Genomic DNA, 14450 nt, shown 5'->3' with positions numbered 1-14450 from the left:
TTTTTTTCAGACACAATTTCTGTTGACCTACTTTTTTCCTTTGAGTTACACTTTCCTGTTTCTTTGTATGCCTTGTGATTGTTGTTGAAAACTGGACATTTGAATCTAATGGCTGAAAGTTTAGAATTGAGGCTACAAGCTATCAGTATTTGTCATTCATAAAAGCATTAAGTGTAAGCAGTTATAGCTTCCTACTCCCACATGATACCAAATCAGATTATAAAATCCCTTAAATTAAAGGATCTCTATTCTGATTGGAAAAAGTATTCTTTTTTTTTTTAAAAAAAGATTTATTTACTTATTTGTCAGAGAGAGAGAGAGAGAGAGAGAGAGCATAAGCAGGGGGAGCGGCAGGCAGAGGGAGAAGCTGGCTCCCCACTGAGCAAGGAACCTGATGCAGGACTTGATCCCAGAACCCCAGGATCATGACCTGAGCCGAAGGCAGAGTCTTAACCAACTGAGCCACCCAGGTGTCCCTGGAAGAAGAATTCTTAAAGAACCTAACCCAGAAAGATTTTAGGACTTTAAGTTCACATAAGTTAGGATAATCTTTGGCAAAGAAGATGAATTTAATAATTTTGATTTAATAAAAACACCTATGTCTTTTATGATTTATCAGTATTACGTATAATGCAAGTATACATTTTTATTTTACTTTGATATGCTCTTCATAAACTTATACAAATCCAGCAAGCTAGTATTACTTCTACTTAATGTTTAACGTCATAAAAATATAAATTTGTGTTAATCAAATTGAATATTATTCTGACAAACTTTATTTTAACAGTTATTATATTTTATAGTATTGTTGGCTTAATGGTAAATTTCCAGCATCTTTCTGTAACTTAAAACACAGGTATTAAATTGAGTTATTTAATGGATATTCATTGGATACTTTGATCATTTCTAAGTAAGATAGAATACTGAAATCCTAATGGTTAAAAACAGTTTATATGCTTTTGCTTATTATTTTTATTATGATAGAGAAGCTATATCTTTGGGTCTGTTAATAAATATGTCCATTTCTGCCACTTGGTTATAAAGGGATGTATATGGCTGTAGAAGGTTGTTTTATGTGTGTTCATGCATTCTGCTAGTATGCACCTAAGCTAGTGTATAACAGTTTACAGTTATATACTTCCCCTCCCCCACATATTTTTTATGAAATAGAAAAAATGGAAAGTACTTTGCCTAAAAGTTTTTATTAGTATAACTTAACTATATTTAGGAACAATGGTTTCAGGGAAATCCAGTGGTGTACGTTCTTGTTTTTATAGGAGCTAAAGGTGAAACCTGGTAGAAAAAATTTCTTATTCTTGACTTCCCAGTCTCAGGATAGCAAGGAATGGAGGCCTTTAAAAGTTCAATTTGAGCTTCCTTATGAAGACTTCCAGTAAAGCAAACTTAACGCCTATCTGATTGTTATACCTATGTAAATAATCAACCAAATCTGATTAAATTAGCCTTATTTTGAGATAAAAATTACTTTATTTTGAGATTTATCAAAATGGAGGCAACTGTAGGGGGAAAAATTGTGCTCCAACAGAAAATGATACATTGTTTATAATCTACAGATTAAGCATTGTTTACAGCCTTCCACATAATCTGATTCTGATTCTGTGGGGGCTATTTTACAATTGTAAGCTGTAGATAATTGACAACAATGCAGAAGAAGTCTACATGTCTATAGACGTGTAAATTCTGTCTAGTGGAGGTTCAGCTGACTTCCCTTCTCCACTGTGGAAGAGGCCAGTTTGGCCTCTCTTTGCACATTCATTTCAATATTCCTGGTCTATAATCCATCTCTTTCTTTATTCTCCTTTGAACAGGTTGTAACACCTCCCCAATTACCTCATTAATAAGTTAAATAAAATCTTTTACATGTGTTCCTTTTCATATCTGGTTGAGAGTCCGGATTTTATTCCCCCCCCTTTTTTTTGAAAATTATCCCTTAATATTACCTACATATTTAAAGATAGGCTCATTCTCTGCAAATAGGCATGTTTCATAATTGGGCTGTAACATGTACAAGAAAGTCTTATGATGCAGATGTGGGGCTTATTCTTTTATCTTTTTTCAATTCTTTTCACAGATAATTAAAAAAATATAGCGTAGAATGACGGGGGGAAATCGGAGGGGGAGATGAATCATGAGAGACGATGGACTCTGAAAAACAAACTGAGGGTTCTAGAGGGGAGGAGGGTGGGGGGATGGGTTAGCCTGGTGATGGGTATTAAAGAGGGCACATTCTGTGTGGAGCACTGGGTGTAATACACAAACAATGAATCATGGAACACTACATCAAAAACTAATGGATGTGATGTGTGGTGATTAACATAACATAATAATAAAAAATATATAGCGTAGTACACAGCTTTATGATGGAGTATAAAGAACTGTGTTAGCTTGCTGTGTTTATAGGTTTTTATTGTCCATTTACATTCTTTGAACCTAAAAAGTATATACCCTAAGTCCATTATTCCACTTGATCCAGGAGAATTTTGCAAAAGTGGTTGATGAAGCCATAGTGACTGACTGAAAGACTAACCACATGTGTTTTTCTATCAATGCAGTCTATAATCAAATACCCATCTCTTCCAAACCCCATTGCTCTCTTGCAATCTTTAACTCTTTCTCTTTTTATACAGTAATATCGTGAGCAGCTGGCGAAGGTGGATGCCAAATTACTTCTGAGTCTTTCTTATTTAAGGCCAGGGAAAATTTTCACATCCATGAAGGAGACTATAAAAAGGGTTAAGGGGTTTAATTTTCTCTCCGCAGCCATCTTCTGTTCCAGTATCTTAGTTTGAAGTCAACATATATACCTACCATTCTATTCTTCACCTCTAGCTCTGTTAAATATACTTTATGAAATTTTCCCTGACCACTTTCCACTCTGATCTGTTCTTTAAACACCTATAGCAATTATTGCCAGAAAATCCATTTGGCAAATTATCATGAACTTCTTATATTTAGGGTCTACTGGTTATTTAGAACTTTTTGATTATTTTTATATTTTCACACATATATTTTTTATTTTCCCAAATTAATAGTATGGTCTATGAGGGCAGAAATTTTTTTTCTTTCTTTTTCTTTAAGATTTTATTTATTTGAGAATGAGAGAATGAGCAGTGGGGAGGGTTAGAGGGAGAGAGAGAGAGAGAGAGAAGCAGACTCCTGCTGAGCAGGGAGCCCGACGTGGGGCTCGATCCCAGGACCCTGAGATCATGACCTGAGCCGAAGGCAGACGCTCAACCGACTGAGCCACCCAGGCGCCCCTCTTTCTTTCTTTTTTTTTTTTTGCATCCCCCAGAGTGCTCCTCCCTTAATGAAAAATCATGACTTTTTCTGTTTATTTGATTCAGTATTGAAATCCATCTATCTTTTGTTTTTCTACATGACAGAGCAGAGGTAAATAAAAGATCTAATAGAAGCAGTTTTGGTTGGCACTTACTCTATAGTAATTGGATATTTATTATCTATATGTTTTAATGTCTTAGATTTGTTAGTGTTTTCTCTCTTAGGCTACATAAGATAGACCAAATAGATTTTGAATAAACAGAAGATGGGTCATGTAACATTACATGCAAATAGGTGTTTGAGAAATATTAATAAGGATAAGAATTGCATAGTGATTCCATTAGATTATGAGATCCTTAAAGAAAAAGAATTCTGTCTAATCTGTTTTTATATCTCTGACCCTAGGAATCAGCACAGAGTCTATGCCAGTGATCCATGACTGTCCCTCAACTCCAAGTCTACCCTTCTTTGCCTTGTTCTGTGACACTGCAACTGGAAAGACGCTGCACTTCTGGCCCACTTGAACCCTCTGGGAAGTGTCTTTGGCCCCAGCAGCCTAGTGCTCCTGTGGCAGCCACACTCTCTCCAAAGAGATCTGAAGCCACCTTGGCTGAAGGAGAGGAAGCTTCTGTGAGGTCTTAGTCTTTTCCTGTCCAGTCTCTGGCAGCCTAGGGGTAGTGGCTGCTCTCTACACTTGCTACTTTTGGAATTCTCAGAGTCCTCTTTTACAGCTTTTAGTAGTTAACTTGTTAACTATCTTTCACTAAACTTTTTAATATCACATTATTTGCTATGGTTTCCATCTTCTGACTGGACCCTGACTTACAGTGCCTGATACTAAGTACTTAATAAATGTTTGTTGAATGATGACGGCAGAATGATAATGTTACTTAGATGAGAGCTTATAGTTCTGAGAATTTTGAGGCATCCTACATTTCAGAAAATAGTTTCTATGAACTTTGTAGACATTTGTTTGAAATCCAATCCTTTTCTGTTTGAAAATAAAAGAAAATTTTACAGCTGTAATATATAGGTTTTGCATTAATTATACTATGTTTCTTCTATGAAATTACCATATATGGGATTTTCCCCAAAAAACAATATGGATAAGAATTTTTTGTTCTAGAGGAGTTCATGTTTTTCCCCAAGAAATTCAAGTAAGTAGTGAGTAAGTAAGAGTAGTGAGTAAGAGAGGTGAGGAGTGGTGGTGGAGTTCGTAAGTCTATTCTTAATGGTATTCCACCTTATTCCTAAATTAGTATTTATAAAGAGGTCAACCCTTACCATTTTCCAGTCCTGGGGTTGGCTGTCTCCAGGTGAAAAGACATCAACTTTGCATACTCCATTTTGGCTTTGTAACCAGTCAACCCTATCCGACATCTGGAAGTAGAAAAAAAAAAAATGAAAGGGTCATCAAAGGACAAGTTACATGAAATTAATGAGAAATAAAACAAATGGCTGAGGTGTGGAAAATAGGAGCAATGCTTTCAATAGAGACCTGTCCCAAGAGCTACTTCAACCCACGGGACTCTAGATCTCTTCATTCTCAGTTCTCAATTGCATGAAGATTTCTTAAATACATATATCTCTAGTACTGAGGCCAGTGCCTGCTATATGCTAGAGGTGCTTAATACAGATTTGTTCATGAATGAACCTATGTAACCAGGTCCTGCTCTATGTGTCCTTGCTTGACAGCCTTTCCACATCCTGGACTTTCACTAAACACTCAAAACTCAATGTGATCAAAATAGAATGAATTTCCATTTTCTCTGCCTCTTCTTGTCCCACTAACTTATTATTTTTTGCCCCACCAACTTATTTTTAAAGTAATATATGCTTCATTTTCATTAATTTCCAGAGCACTAACTTAACTTATATTAGCAGTAGTAAGTCTAGTAACTCCTCCTTAAGACCAATCCCTTCCTCCAAATAGCCAAAGGTGGGGAAATTCTTAGTCTCCATGGTTGAGCCAAACTTCTGGATGCCAAGAGAAAAGAGATGCCACGTACACCATCCAATGGACCTTGGCGTGGATGCCCTTGCTGATGTTGATTGTTCCATAACCCTCCCAATACTTTGCTCTACTCCCTAATCTCAGTAATGGCACTGCCATCTAGCTAGTTTTCCAAACCAGAAAACTGATAATCATTTTAGCTGTCTTCTCCCATCCCAAGCCTCCCTCTAACTGCTACCACTTTCTTCTTTCATTTGTCATCACTTTTCATGAATGAATTGCTTATACTTGCTTTTTGTTAACCTCAAAATTTAGCATAACAGCCCCTATTCCTTTGGCCTTAGTCTTGTCCACTTTCCTTAGCATCGCATCTTATTTGATAGTCTTTGAAAACATGGCTAATTATCATATTTGTCCACTGACAATCTACAAGTATGAGAGGCTTCTCTTTGACCTCTTTTTTCCATGCCAGACTTCCATTACCAGGCTTCCACACTGAAGTTCACTTTTTTCATTATAAATTTTGCTTACATCTGTACTTCTCAACAAGGTGGAATAAGATGGTCAATTTTTCCTCTCTAATGTAAATATCTTTAAGAAGTATGTATATATATATATTCATATTTGGTTAGAATAAAATAAAACATTTATTTAAAATTGTTAGAGGGCCACCTGGGTGGCTCAGTCAGTTAAGTGGGTAAGCTTCTGCCTTCAGCTCAGGTCATGATCCTGAGGTCCTGGGATCGAGCTCCTGCTAAGTGGGGAGTCTGCTTCTCCCTCTGCCCCTACCCCGGTTCCTGTGCGCACGCAAGCGTGCTCTCCCTCTCTCTCTCTCAAATAAATAAAATCTTTAAAAAATAAAATTGTTATAAGTTGTTTTAAACTGTTACAATAAAGTCCAAAAGCTTATCCTAATTTTTTTACAGTGAAATATAATTTTATAAAAAATTGCTTGAAATAAGCATTATTAAGGGTTGAATATCTGGTTAATTGGAAATGTTTGTTTTAAAGACTTTGGGCAGTGGTGGGGGTTGACATCCTCCCTCAAAATAAAACCAACACAAATCAAATACAGATTATGCACGATTTAAGCTTACTTATAAATGGATTTATTATTTTTCTTATATAGACTATTACAAGTAATTATTTAAAAATATAGAAGACCTTTTAAGAGCTACTTGTCCTTCTCTCCCACAAGGATTTGTACCTGTTTTCACATCCTAATCACTAACTCAGATTAGGAACACTGTTTCTCTTACTCTTCCTGACACTGTAATACAATAGTTTCCTTGGGTACATAGTGGGTTTTCCTCCCTGATTAGATGTTAGAATCACCCAGAGAACTGTTTAAAGATACTGAATCTGAGATACTACCTCCCAAAGAATTTATTTCATTGGTTTTTGGGGTGGGGAAACTTAGGCACTGAATTTCTTAAAAGCATCCTGGGTGATTTTAAGGTACATCAACATAAGAATGAGAATCCCTGGAGATTCTGAGAAAAACTGGCCGGCTCCAGATTTATTTTTATTTATTCTTTTCTTTAAACATTTTCTAAGATTTCCTAACATTCTTCAGTATCTTATTTTTTTTTTACAACCATAACAAGGGAGTTCTTAATGTCTATGAAGTTAAGCCTTGTATTGTCTCTCAGCAACTATTATATGCTAATATTCTTATGCTTGAGTAAGCATATTGCCATGAATAAAGGAATGGATGTTACTATTACTTGGACAGAGAATGAGAAGACTTGGAAACAGGTTGCTCTGAACTGTTGATAGACCAAGTGAGAGCCAGAAGCTTACCTTTCAATCTCCAGTTGATATTTTATCTTAATGAATTACTTCTAATAGAAAATGACAAAATCAGTAGGGGCTCCTGGCTTATTTAAGCTATATATTGTAATTTAAAAGCAAGAATGAAAATTAAGTACAAAAGTAAGGAAATTATGTGATCACTTACTTTTACTGAGGACAGGTTCTGAGATATGAGGAAAGCTCGTGATTAATTTGTTGTTGTCTTCACTATCCCTAAATTTACCAAACCCTCCTGCCATGAAATATAAGGGATCTGCAATGGAAAGACACAAATAAAAATGACTAATTTTACATATGAACCCTATTGCTCTCATTACCAAATAATGATTTTGACTTACTCATTATTTTTCACATGTAGTACACAAGCCATGAGTACAAAATGACATTCAAATTTATAGTCCAGATCTTAATCTGGGTGTAGTCTGATGTTCCCAGATGACCAAAAAAAAAAAAAAAAAAAAAGGTTAAAAGGTTCCATCTTCTGGCCAACACTTTCTGAAATGATTATTGTTACTCTCCACTTTCAAATTAGTAATAATCATAAAGGCTTATTTAACAATGACAAAACTAAAAGTTTTAATTTTAGTCTCAACTTCTTGATTAGGAGGTCAAAAAGTAAGTAGCTAGAATGAAGAATAAGTGTCCTGAATTCATAGATCTCAAAGCACTTTGTAAATATTCTTTTGAGGACTTGAGAGAAATAGACATCTTCATGTTGTAAAGGTTATTTATAGTTAATGTTAGATCTAGCTTCCAGATCAAAGATCTTCCTTGTACTTCCTCTTCTAAGACATTTAAATAGAAGACATTAGGGCATTGTACTCTCATACTGGAATATCCATGCACCTTCCCCTCCCCGCTGTGATGTCTCTCTAAATCCCACCCTTGCTTGATAGCTCAGGACAAGCTTACCACATCTATGAAATATTTTCTAAGTACCCAACTGAATGTGATTGCTCCTCTATCAAAGTTTCCATCATATTTTGCTTCAACCTTTACATCCCATCTAGCCCTTTAATTGCTCACATATATTTCATCTCTTTTATTAGCTGGCTTTCTGAGGACAGATGCATTTTCTTACTCATCTCTGTATCCCTCACAGTAACTAGTGTCTTAAGTTGGTGCTTAATAATTACCTGCTGAAAGAATGAATATAGGAACACTGCCTATTTCAAATTCCAGATAGTATAATCTTTTCGTTCTTTCTTAAATAGGAGTATCTAAGAACAAAAAAAAAAAAATGGTTTGCTCAAATTTGCTATGGTGGTAAGCCACACATTCAGGCTCTCTTGAAGCTTGATTCCTTTTGGGGATAAGTTCACCCTAGAGACATATCCAAGGTATAAATATTTATCCCATGATTTATTAACAGAACTTCCTAGCCCAATAATACAAATAAATCAACAACCTTTTAGTCATATATATCCAGCAAACACTTCTGCTTACATGTACTAATGTTTTTATCCTATTTTCTATGTCTTCTGCATTGTTATCTGCATCCATGAAGCTTTTTTTAGACTTTAAACTCCCTAAATTGTCCTGGCTAATTGTATTTATATGAAGTACTTAAATATCTTTTGATGATAATGATATTCCAGACTTCTAAATCTGTATACATTTCCCATAATGAAATGAAAAAGAGGGAAGGAAAATCTAGAGTTTAATAGAGCCAATGAACAGATTCATAAATAGCTTAAGTTCAAAGTTGGTGAATAATATCCTGGAGTTAGGGTAGAAAATAAAAGAGAAAAAAGATGATTTGTATTACCTATTAAATTTGATGAGGAAAGAAAGCTAACTCTATACAATGCATAGATAAATGGATCCTAGAAACCATTTATTCTAACACCCTCATTTTACAGATTAAGAAACTGAGGCCCAGAAAGGGAACGTTAAAAACACTGGATATATTCCTTTAAATATTAGAGCTCTGCAGGTTAACATCCCAGAAGCTATGAAATTTTTCTATAGCCAATAGAGGGATCCTGTGGCCCACAGAAGGATACCCCTTAAAAATGCCAATGTGGTTACTACCTCAGTAATAATTGAGGAGGAGTGCAAATCATGAATGCCAGACAGAGAGGGCATAACACAGGGATTTGGTTATGGGTTATGGTTCCTGTACTTCAGACCATAGCTCTATCTCAAGACATTTTTCTCCTATATCCATCACAAGCAAGAGGCTCCTGTTTACTCAAGGTTCTTAAAGTCACAGAAAAGCCCAAATTACAGGCAACATAAATGAAGCTTTTGCAGGGTTGATACATATCTGATCAGGTTTTAAAGTTTATTTCAACCAAGTTTTATTACTAGTTTTAAAAAGGAAGAATATATTCAATTATATCCATTCTCTTTTTCTCTCTCATTCCCTTCTCCTAAGTGCCTGGCACATTGTGCACACTCAATAAATTTGTTTTTTGCTGACATCAGTTACAATTGATTTTGTTTAAATAAGGATTAGAAGTGTGTGTGTGTCTTTTCCCTTGGTGATACCATTCACTGTTAAGCTTCTCTGTGGATCTCCTCCGTTTTCACTTTCCCTTAGCTTCTTCCTCTGGTGCCTCATGTCTTTTCCAATTCTCTACTGTCTAGCCAAGGCTTCAGAAATAACAGTAAAGAGGATGAAAGTAAATGGGAATCAGGACTCAGCTATACCAGTCTGATTTTGCTATTAGAGCACTAGGAGAAAAACAACAACAACAACTTTTGGAATAGCTACACAATGAAGAGAAGTCAGCAGTTAGTTAAGCTTCCAGTCAAATTGGGAAGTAAGGAGTAACACACCCTCATGATCCCAAAAGGATGGCTGAGGAGTTCTGGTTAAATCTGCAACAAAATTAAAATTTCAGCAGCAAAGATGATAGGTTTAGCTGTAATGCTACTGAGGGAGAGGCTCATTTATTTCCAGAAAACTCTGATGTAAAATTAAAATTGACTGTGCAAAGAGGGAAGTTGATTGAACATTAAAAGTTAACCATCACTTGTCACTGAGTTCTCCTTTTTAACTACAGAGGCTCAGAAAATGGGCTGTTTTATCAGTCCAGTGGAATTTCCTACCTCTGTAGCGCTGGAATAGTGAACCACAGAAGACTCCAGACTACACTTTAAAAGTCAATGAAGATGCTGGGATGTTCTTGCTCAGCTCAAGATCTTGTTTCCTCCCCCAGACTTCCATGTACCTCCCCCTTGTTGGGACTGAAGAGCGACATCAGAATTGTAACTGGTGATATCACTGTCTCTATAGCAACAGTAGTTAGGCTATCAGAAACTGAGTTGTCAAAGGACAAGGGGGTTAGGTTAAGATATACTCCATGTCTCTGACGCTTAGTTTGGAAGGACTGGGCTTGCTTTCCCCTAATTAATTTTCTCCTTTAAGTATCTAATTTAGGAAGGGAATATGGGAAGGGAAAATTTTGCCAATGGGTTGCACTTTAAAGCAACAGAGTATTTATTATGTATGAACAAATTCAGATGGGTACAGAGAGGAAGAAATAAAAATTGAGCATCTACTAAATTTTTTTATGCAAAGCCCCATGGTATCACTTCATTATGTGGACCCAGCCTTGACTCTGAATTATAAGCATCTTACCTTTTGTAAAAAATAAATAAACAAACAAACAAATAAGTAAATTTGCAGATATTTTGCCCAAACTGACCAACTCTGGGTTATAATTTATCTTCAATGGTCGGATACAGTCGCACTAATCCATTCTCTGCAGTGCCTCAATCTGAGGAAATGTGCTGGGATAAATCAGACTTAGAGGCATTTGGTTGACAATTTCTATCCTTGAGGAGGACTTTATTCTTAGTACATCCTCTTTGGAAATATTACCCTATGTACTCTTAATTAATGATTAAGTATAGGACTAGTACATAGTTTCCAAGAAATAAAAAGAATCTTGACCAAGGCCACAAGATAAAGATTAAAATTGTTAACAGATTCAAAAGTGACTGACTGGTTTGTTACAGGCTTTCTTCAACAAGGTTATCTATCTATTGATGATCTTTTATATTGTCTCAGTTTCTTCATCTTTACAATAAAGACATTGGGCTTACTCATCTCTTAAATTCCCTTCCAGCTCTAACAGCCTAGAACTCTGATACTTCGGTGGTATTTAAATAGAACTTCACATACATGCGTATAGTACTTTGCAGTTGACAAAGCACCTTCACACCCATTATGTCATCTTATCCTCGCAATAATCTTTTGAGGTAACAGGGCAGGTATTACTTTTCCTATTTGATAGGTGTAGAAACCTGCCCAGATTACAACTATTAACGGGTAGAGCTAGGACTGGGATCTAGTATTCTGAGTTTTAAGTCAGTGCTCTTTCAACAATATGCAATCTTGAAATTAGTATTGAGAAAATGAGTCAGTGTTTGACTTCAAGTGTAAAATAGCAGACTTGCCATGTTACACAGGTGTTAGGAGGCTGCTGATGATAATGGGGTCTGTCAGTTTATCAGAACCAATTAAGTATTTTATATTCATATTGACCTCAGAAGCAACTATTAGAGAATTTTAAGTGCTGGGTGAACACCGGATGAGGCCAAGAAATATGACTGTGTAGCATTATTAAACCTCTCTGATAAAATTTCTTCAAGAAATTTTCTTTTTCTTCTGGAGTTTCTTTTCTCTTCCATTCAATTTGGTACAGGACACTTCAAGAAATAGTGGGGGTGGGGATGGAGTGGGAAACAACCAATCTTACAGGCCCAATAACAGGCAACCTCTACTCATTAGGGGACTTTTGTCCATCCAAGCAACTCACACTACTTTCTTCCTGAAAAAACAAAGCACTGAAAGAATTACCAAATCTAGAAAGATTCCCCCAAACTAGTTTGTTTTCTGATAAGCCCAAGGCAGATGTCTCAGGACAGGTTGCTGGTTGCTGTCTCCCACTCAGAAATAGTGAGCGACCAGAATAAACTATTTAAAAATCCAAGTGTTTAATCTTTCTGCAATCTCCTCACGCTCTAGAAACCTCTCTCTAGAACAGTGCAGATTCTCAAAGAGGTCCACAGTTAAGAAAATAAAAATCATAAACTATTGTTCTAGAATCACCTTGAGTTTCTTTCTAGAAACATGTGCAGTGGCATACATAACCCACTAAATTTTACTTAACATTTCAGGAGATTCACAGATTTCCTTGAGCCCACTCATGAATCACACCCCACGTTAAGAATCCCTGGAGTCATATGTCAGGTGGTGGTAAGTGCTTTCATATTAAGCAAAAACAACATAGACAATGGAATGATGACCACCTTGGGTGTCAGAGAAGTTTTCTTTGAGCAGAAACTTGAGCTGGTGTAGACATTTGAGCGAGCATGCCAGGTAAAGGGTACAGCAAGAGCTATGGCTCCGAGGAGAGAATGTGCTTGACGAGTTCGAGGTGCACATCCTCATTTCTATTTCTCTTCCTTATTTCTCTACGTCCCGCCTCACTCCTTTCTTGTCCAACCTCTCCTCTGGACCCTGGTTTTCTCCTTTGAGAACTTCCCGAGTGCCGGGGCCACGCCTCCATTTCCCCTAGTCTCACCAGAGCTGCTGACATTTTCAGGGAATAATAAACTGAACTGAGAGTCAGGGAAGTTGGGCTCTCTGCAGCTCGGGTTCTACCATTTTGCACGTCCTTCAGTCAGTCACTAGTTGACTCTTCACGTTCCTTGGCAGTAAGATTATAGTCCACTCCAGATCTGAGATTCTAACCCCAAGATTCTTCTCTATTTCCTCTCTTTGTCCTCTCCTTCACGTTTCCTCCCTTGCGCCCCGCTCTCTTTCCCTTGGTCTCTTCTCTCCACACTCTACCCCAATCTCTGACCCACCCCGTCTCTTCCCGGTTAGCGCCTGCGCAGACAGGCGTGGGCGATCACTTTGGCCCCGCTCAGTTGCCGTAGTGGATCGGAGCGCCGGCCGTGGGGTATTGTGGGAGAAGATGGCGGCTGCCGTTCACCCCCGGGTTGTCCGGGCCCTGCCAATGTCACGTAAGTGTCACCGGGAACAGCGGCCCCCCGATCGGGATTCCGAAGTGTTGAGAGTGGCGCCGTCCTGCAGCGGTCACGCCGACTCCCCGAGCACCTTGGTCTTTCTAGGTCCGGGACTGCCTGTAGTTTCTGCTTTCCTTTTCCCCTCCTTGGCTCACATTAAATTGTACACTTGGGAAGGAGTCTGTGCTGAGCGAATGTGAGCAACGGGAAGGGAAAAGGAGAAAGTGGGGAACATGTAAAGGATCGAAAGAATCAGTTCTCATAGGCTTGTAAGGGTTCGAGGTTAGGAAAAATTAGTGTATGTGGCTGGCGGCGGGACGTTCGGGGGTTTGTGGGGAGGAATCTGAAAAGGATGGAAAAAAAAGAATAGTGAGAAAAGTTTCGCAACTTGTGCAAGCCCTTAGTCTATCTCAGTTTCAGATTCTTCATGTTACAGTGGGGATGATAATACCACAACGTCAGGGAGTTTCTGAAACGATTAAATAAAGTAATATTTATAAAAGCACTTTCTAAGTCAAAAGCATCCCTGCATATGTAGAGTGTGTTAGGTCAAGGCACTGGGGGCTGGGGGAGCGAGAGATACTGGAGAGAGAACAGTGAGGAGCTTGGTGGAAAGGAAAGTGAAGAGTAAAGGATTATCTTAAGGTTTGTCTAAGCGTTGTTCATTTTTCCTCCTATTCTGATTGGATCTGCTGTCGTGTTCCTCAGTTTGAAAATATACATTTACCCTTACACTGACAAAACGAGTCAAGAAAAGCCAGGAAATTGGGAATACAGTTACACTTTATTATCATTCTTCCCCCATCACCGTTTCACAAATTTGCCTCAGTCAACCTCCAAAAGTTGTATTTTTCCATAGTGGATTCAAGTCATTATCAAATATCATTTGCTCTCACAGTTAGCTGCATGTCAGAATCATTTTTAGTGCTTTAGGAAAAAAAATAGAAATGGGGACTGATTGCAGAGCTATTGAATCAGAATTTTTGAGATTGGCTCCTTGCACCTTGGCTTTTAAAAAAAAGCTCCACACGTCGTTCTGATGTTTAGGTTGAGGAGCAAGTCAGGAATATTTGGAGGACACTTTTCTATTTACCGTCTTGGGTAGAGCTCCTACATACCACTGGGAAGGTGATTGGTTCACATCGTTTCTGTGGATGGTTTTGTAGCCATGACTTCTTTGCAAAGACGTTTGTTGGTTCTTGTGAAAGTATTACGTTGGTGTGACATAATGTAGATCATGAATGATAATAACTACCATTTATTGTGTATTGGCTATTTGCTAACCACAGTCCTAAATAGTTTCATAAATATTTTCACTTTAACTTATTTTTAGTTGAAGCCATAGCTTGTGCTCTTAACCTCTATGCTTTATTGTCTCTGGTAAAGTAAGCTT

The 14450-nt window shown here is 37.4% G+C and overlaps 2 protein-coding genes across 5 annotated transcripts in view; one reads left to right on the top strand and one right to left on the bottom strand.

Moving 5' to 3' along the window:
• The window catches only part of AKAP3 (A-kinase anchoring protein 3), a 36835-nt gene extending 26567 nt beyond the window's left edge, over positions 1-10268 (bottom strand). For 3 of the 4 annotated variants that reach the window (XR_003520074.2, XM_027595103.2, XM_027595106.2), the window contains exons 1-3: positions 10127-10268; positions 7215-7322; positions 4585-4680 (exon numbers count right to left, since the gene is read on the bottom strand). Coding sequence is in view for 3 of the 4 variants with exons in the window: in XM_027595103.2 (XP_027450904.1) it covers positions 4585-4680 (96 nt within the window). In the remaining variant the exon portion in view is untranslated. Of the gene's footprint in view, positions 1-4584; positions 4681-7214; positions 7323-7407; positions 7492-10126 lie in introns of all 4 variants that reach the window. The other variant, XM_027595104.2, reaches the window with a different exon arrangement.
• Positions 10269-12938: 2670 nt separating this feature from the next.
• NDUFA9 (NADH:ubiquinone oxidoreductase subunit A9) overlaps positions 12939-14450 on the top strand; it is a 41441-nt gene continuing 39929 nt past the window's right edge. The window contains exon 1 of the mRNA XM_027594953.1: positions 12939-13054. Within this exon, the coding sequence (XP_027450754.1) occupies positions 13006-13054 (49 nt within the window). The 5' untranslated portion in view covers positions 12939-13005. The remainder of the gene's footprint in view (positions 13055-14450) is intronic.

Source organism: Zalophus californianus, chromosome 9 (genome assembly GCF_009762305.2).
Source record: "Zalophus californianus isolate mZalCal1 chromosome 9, mZalCal1.pri.v2, whole genome shotgun sequence".
Classification (NCBI taxonomy): domain Eukaryota; kingdom Metazoa; phylum Chordata; class Mammalia; order Carnivora; family Otariidae; genus Zalophus; species Zalophus californianus.
This window is presented reverse-complemented; position numbering and strand designations above follow the sequence as displayed.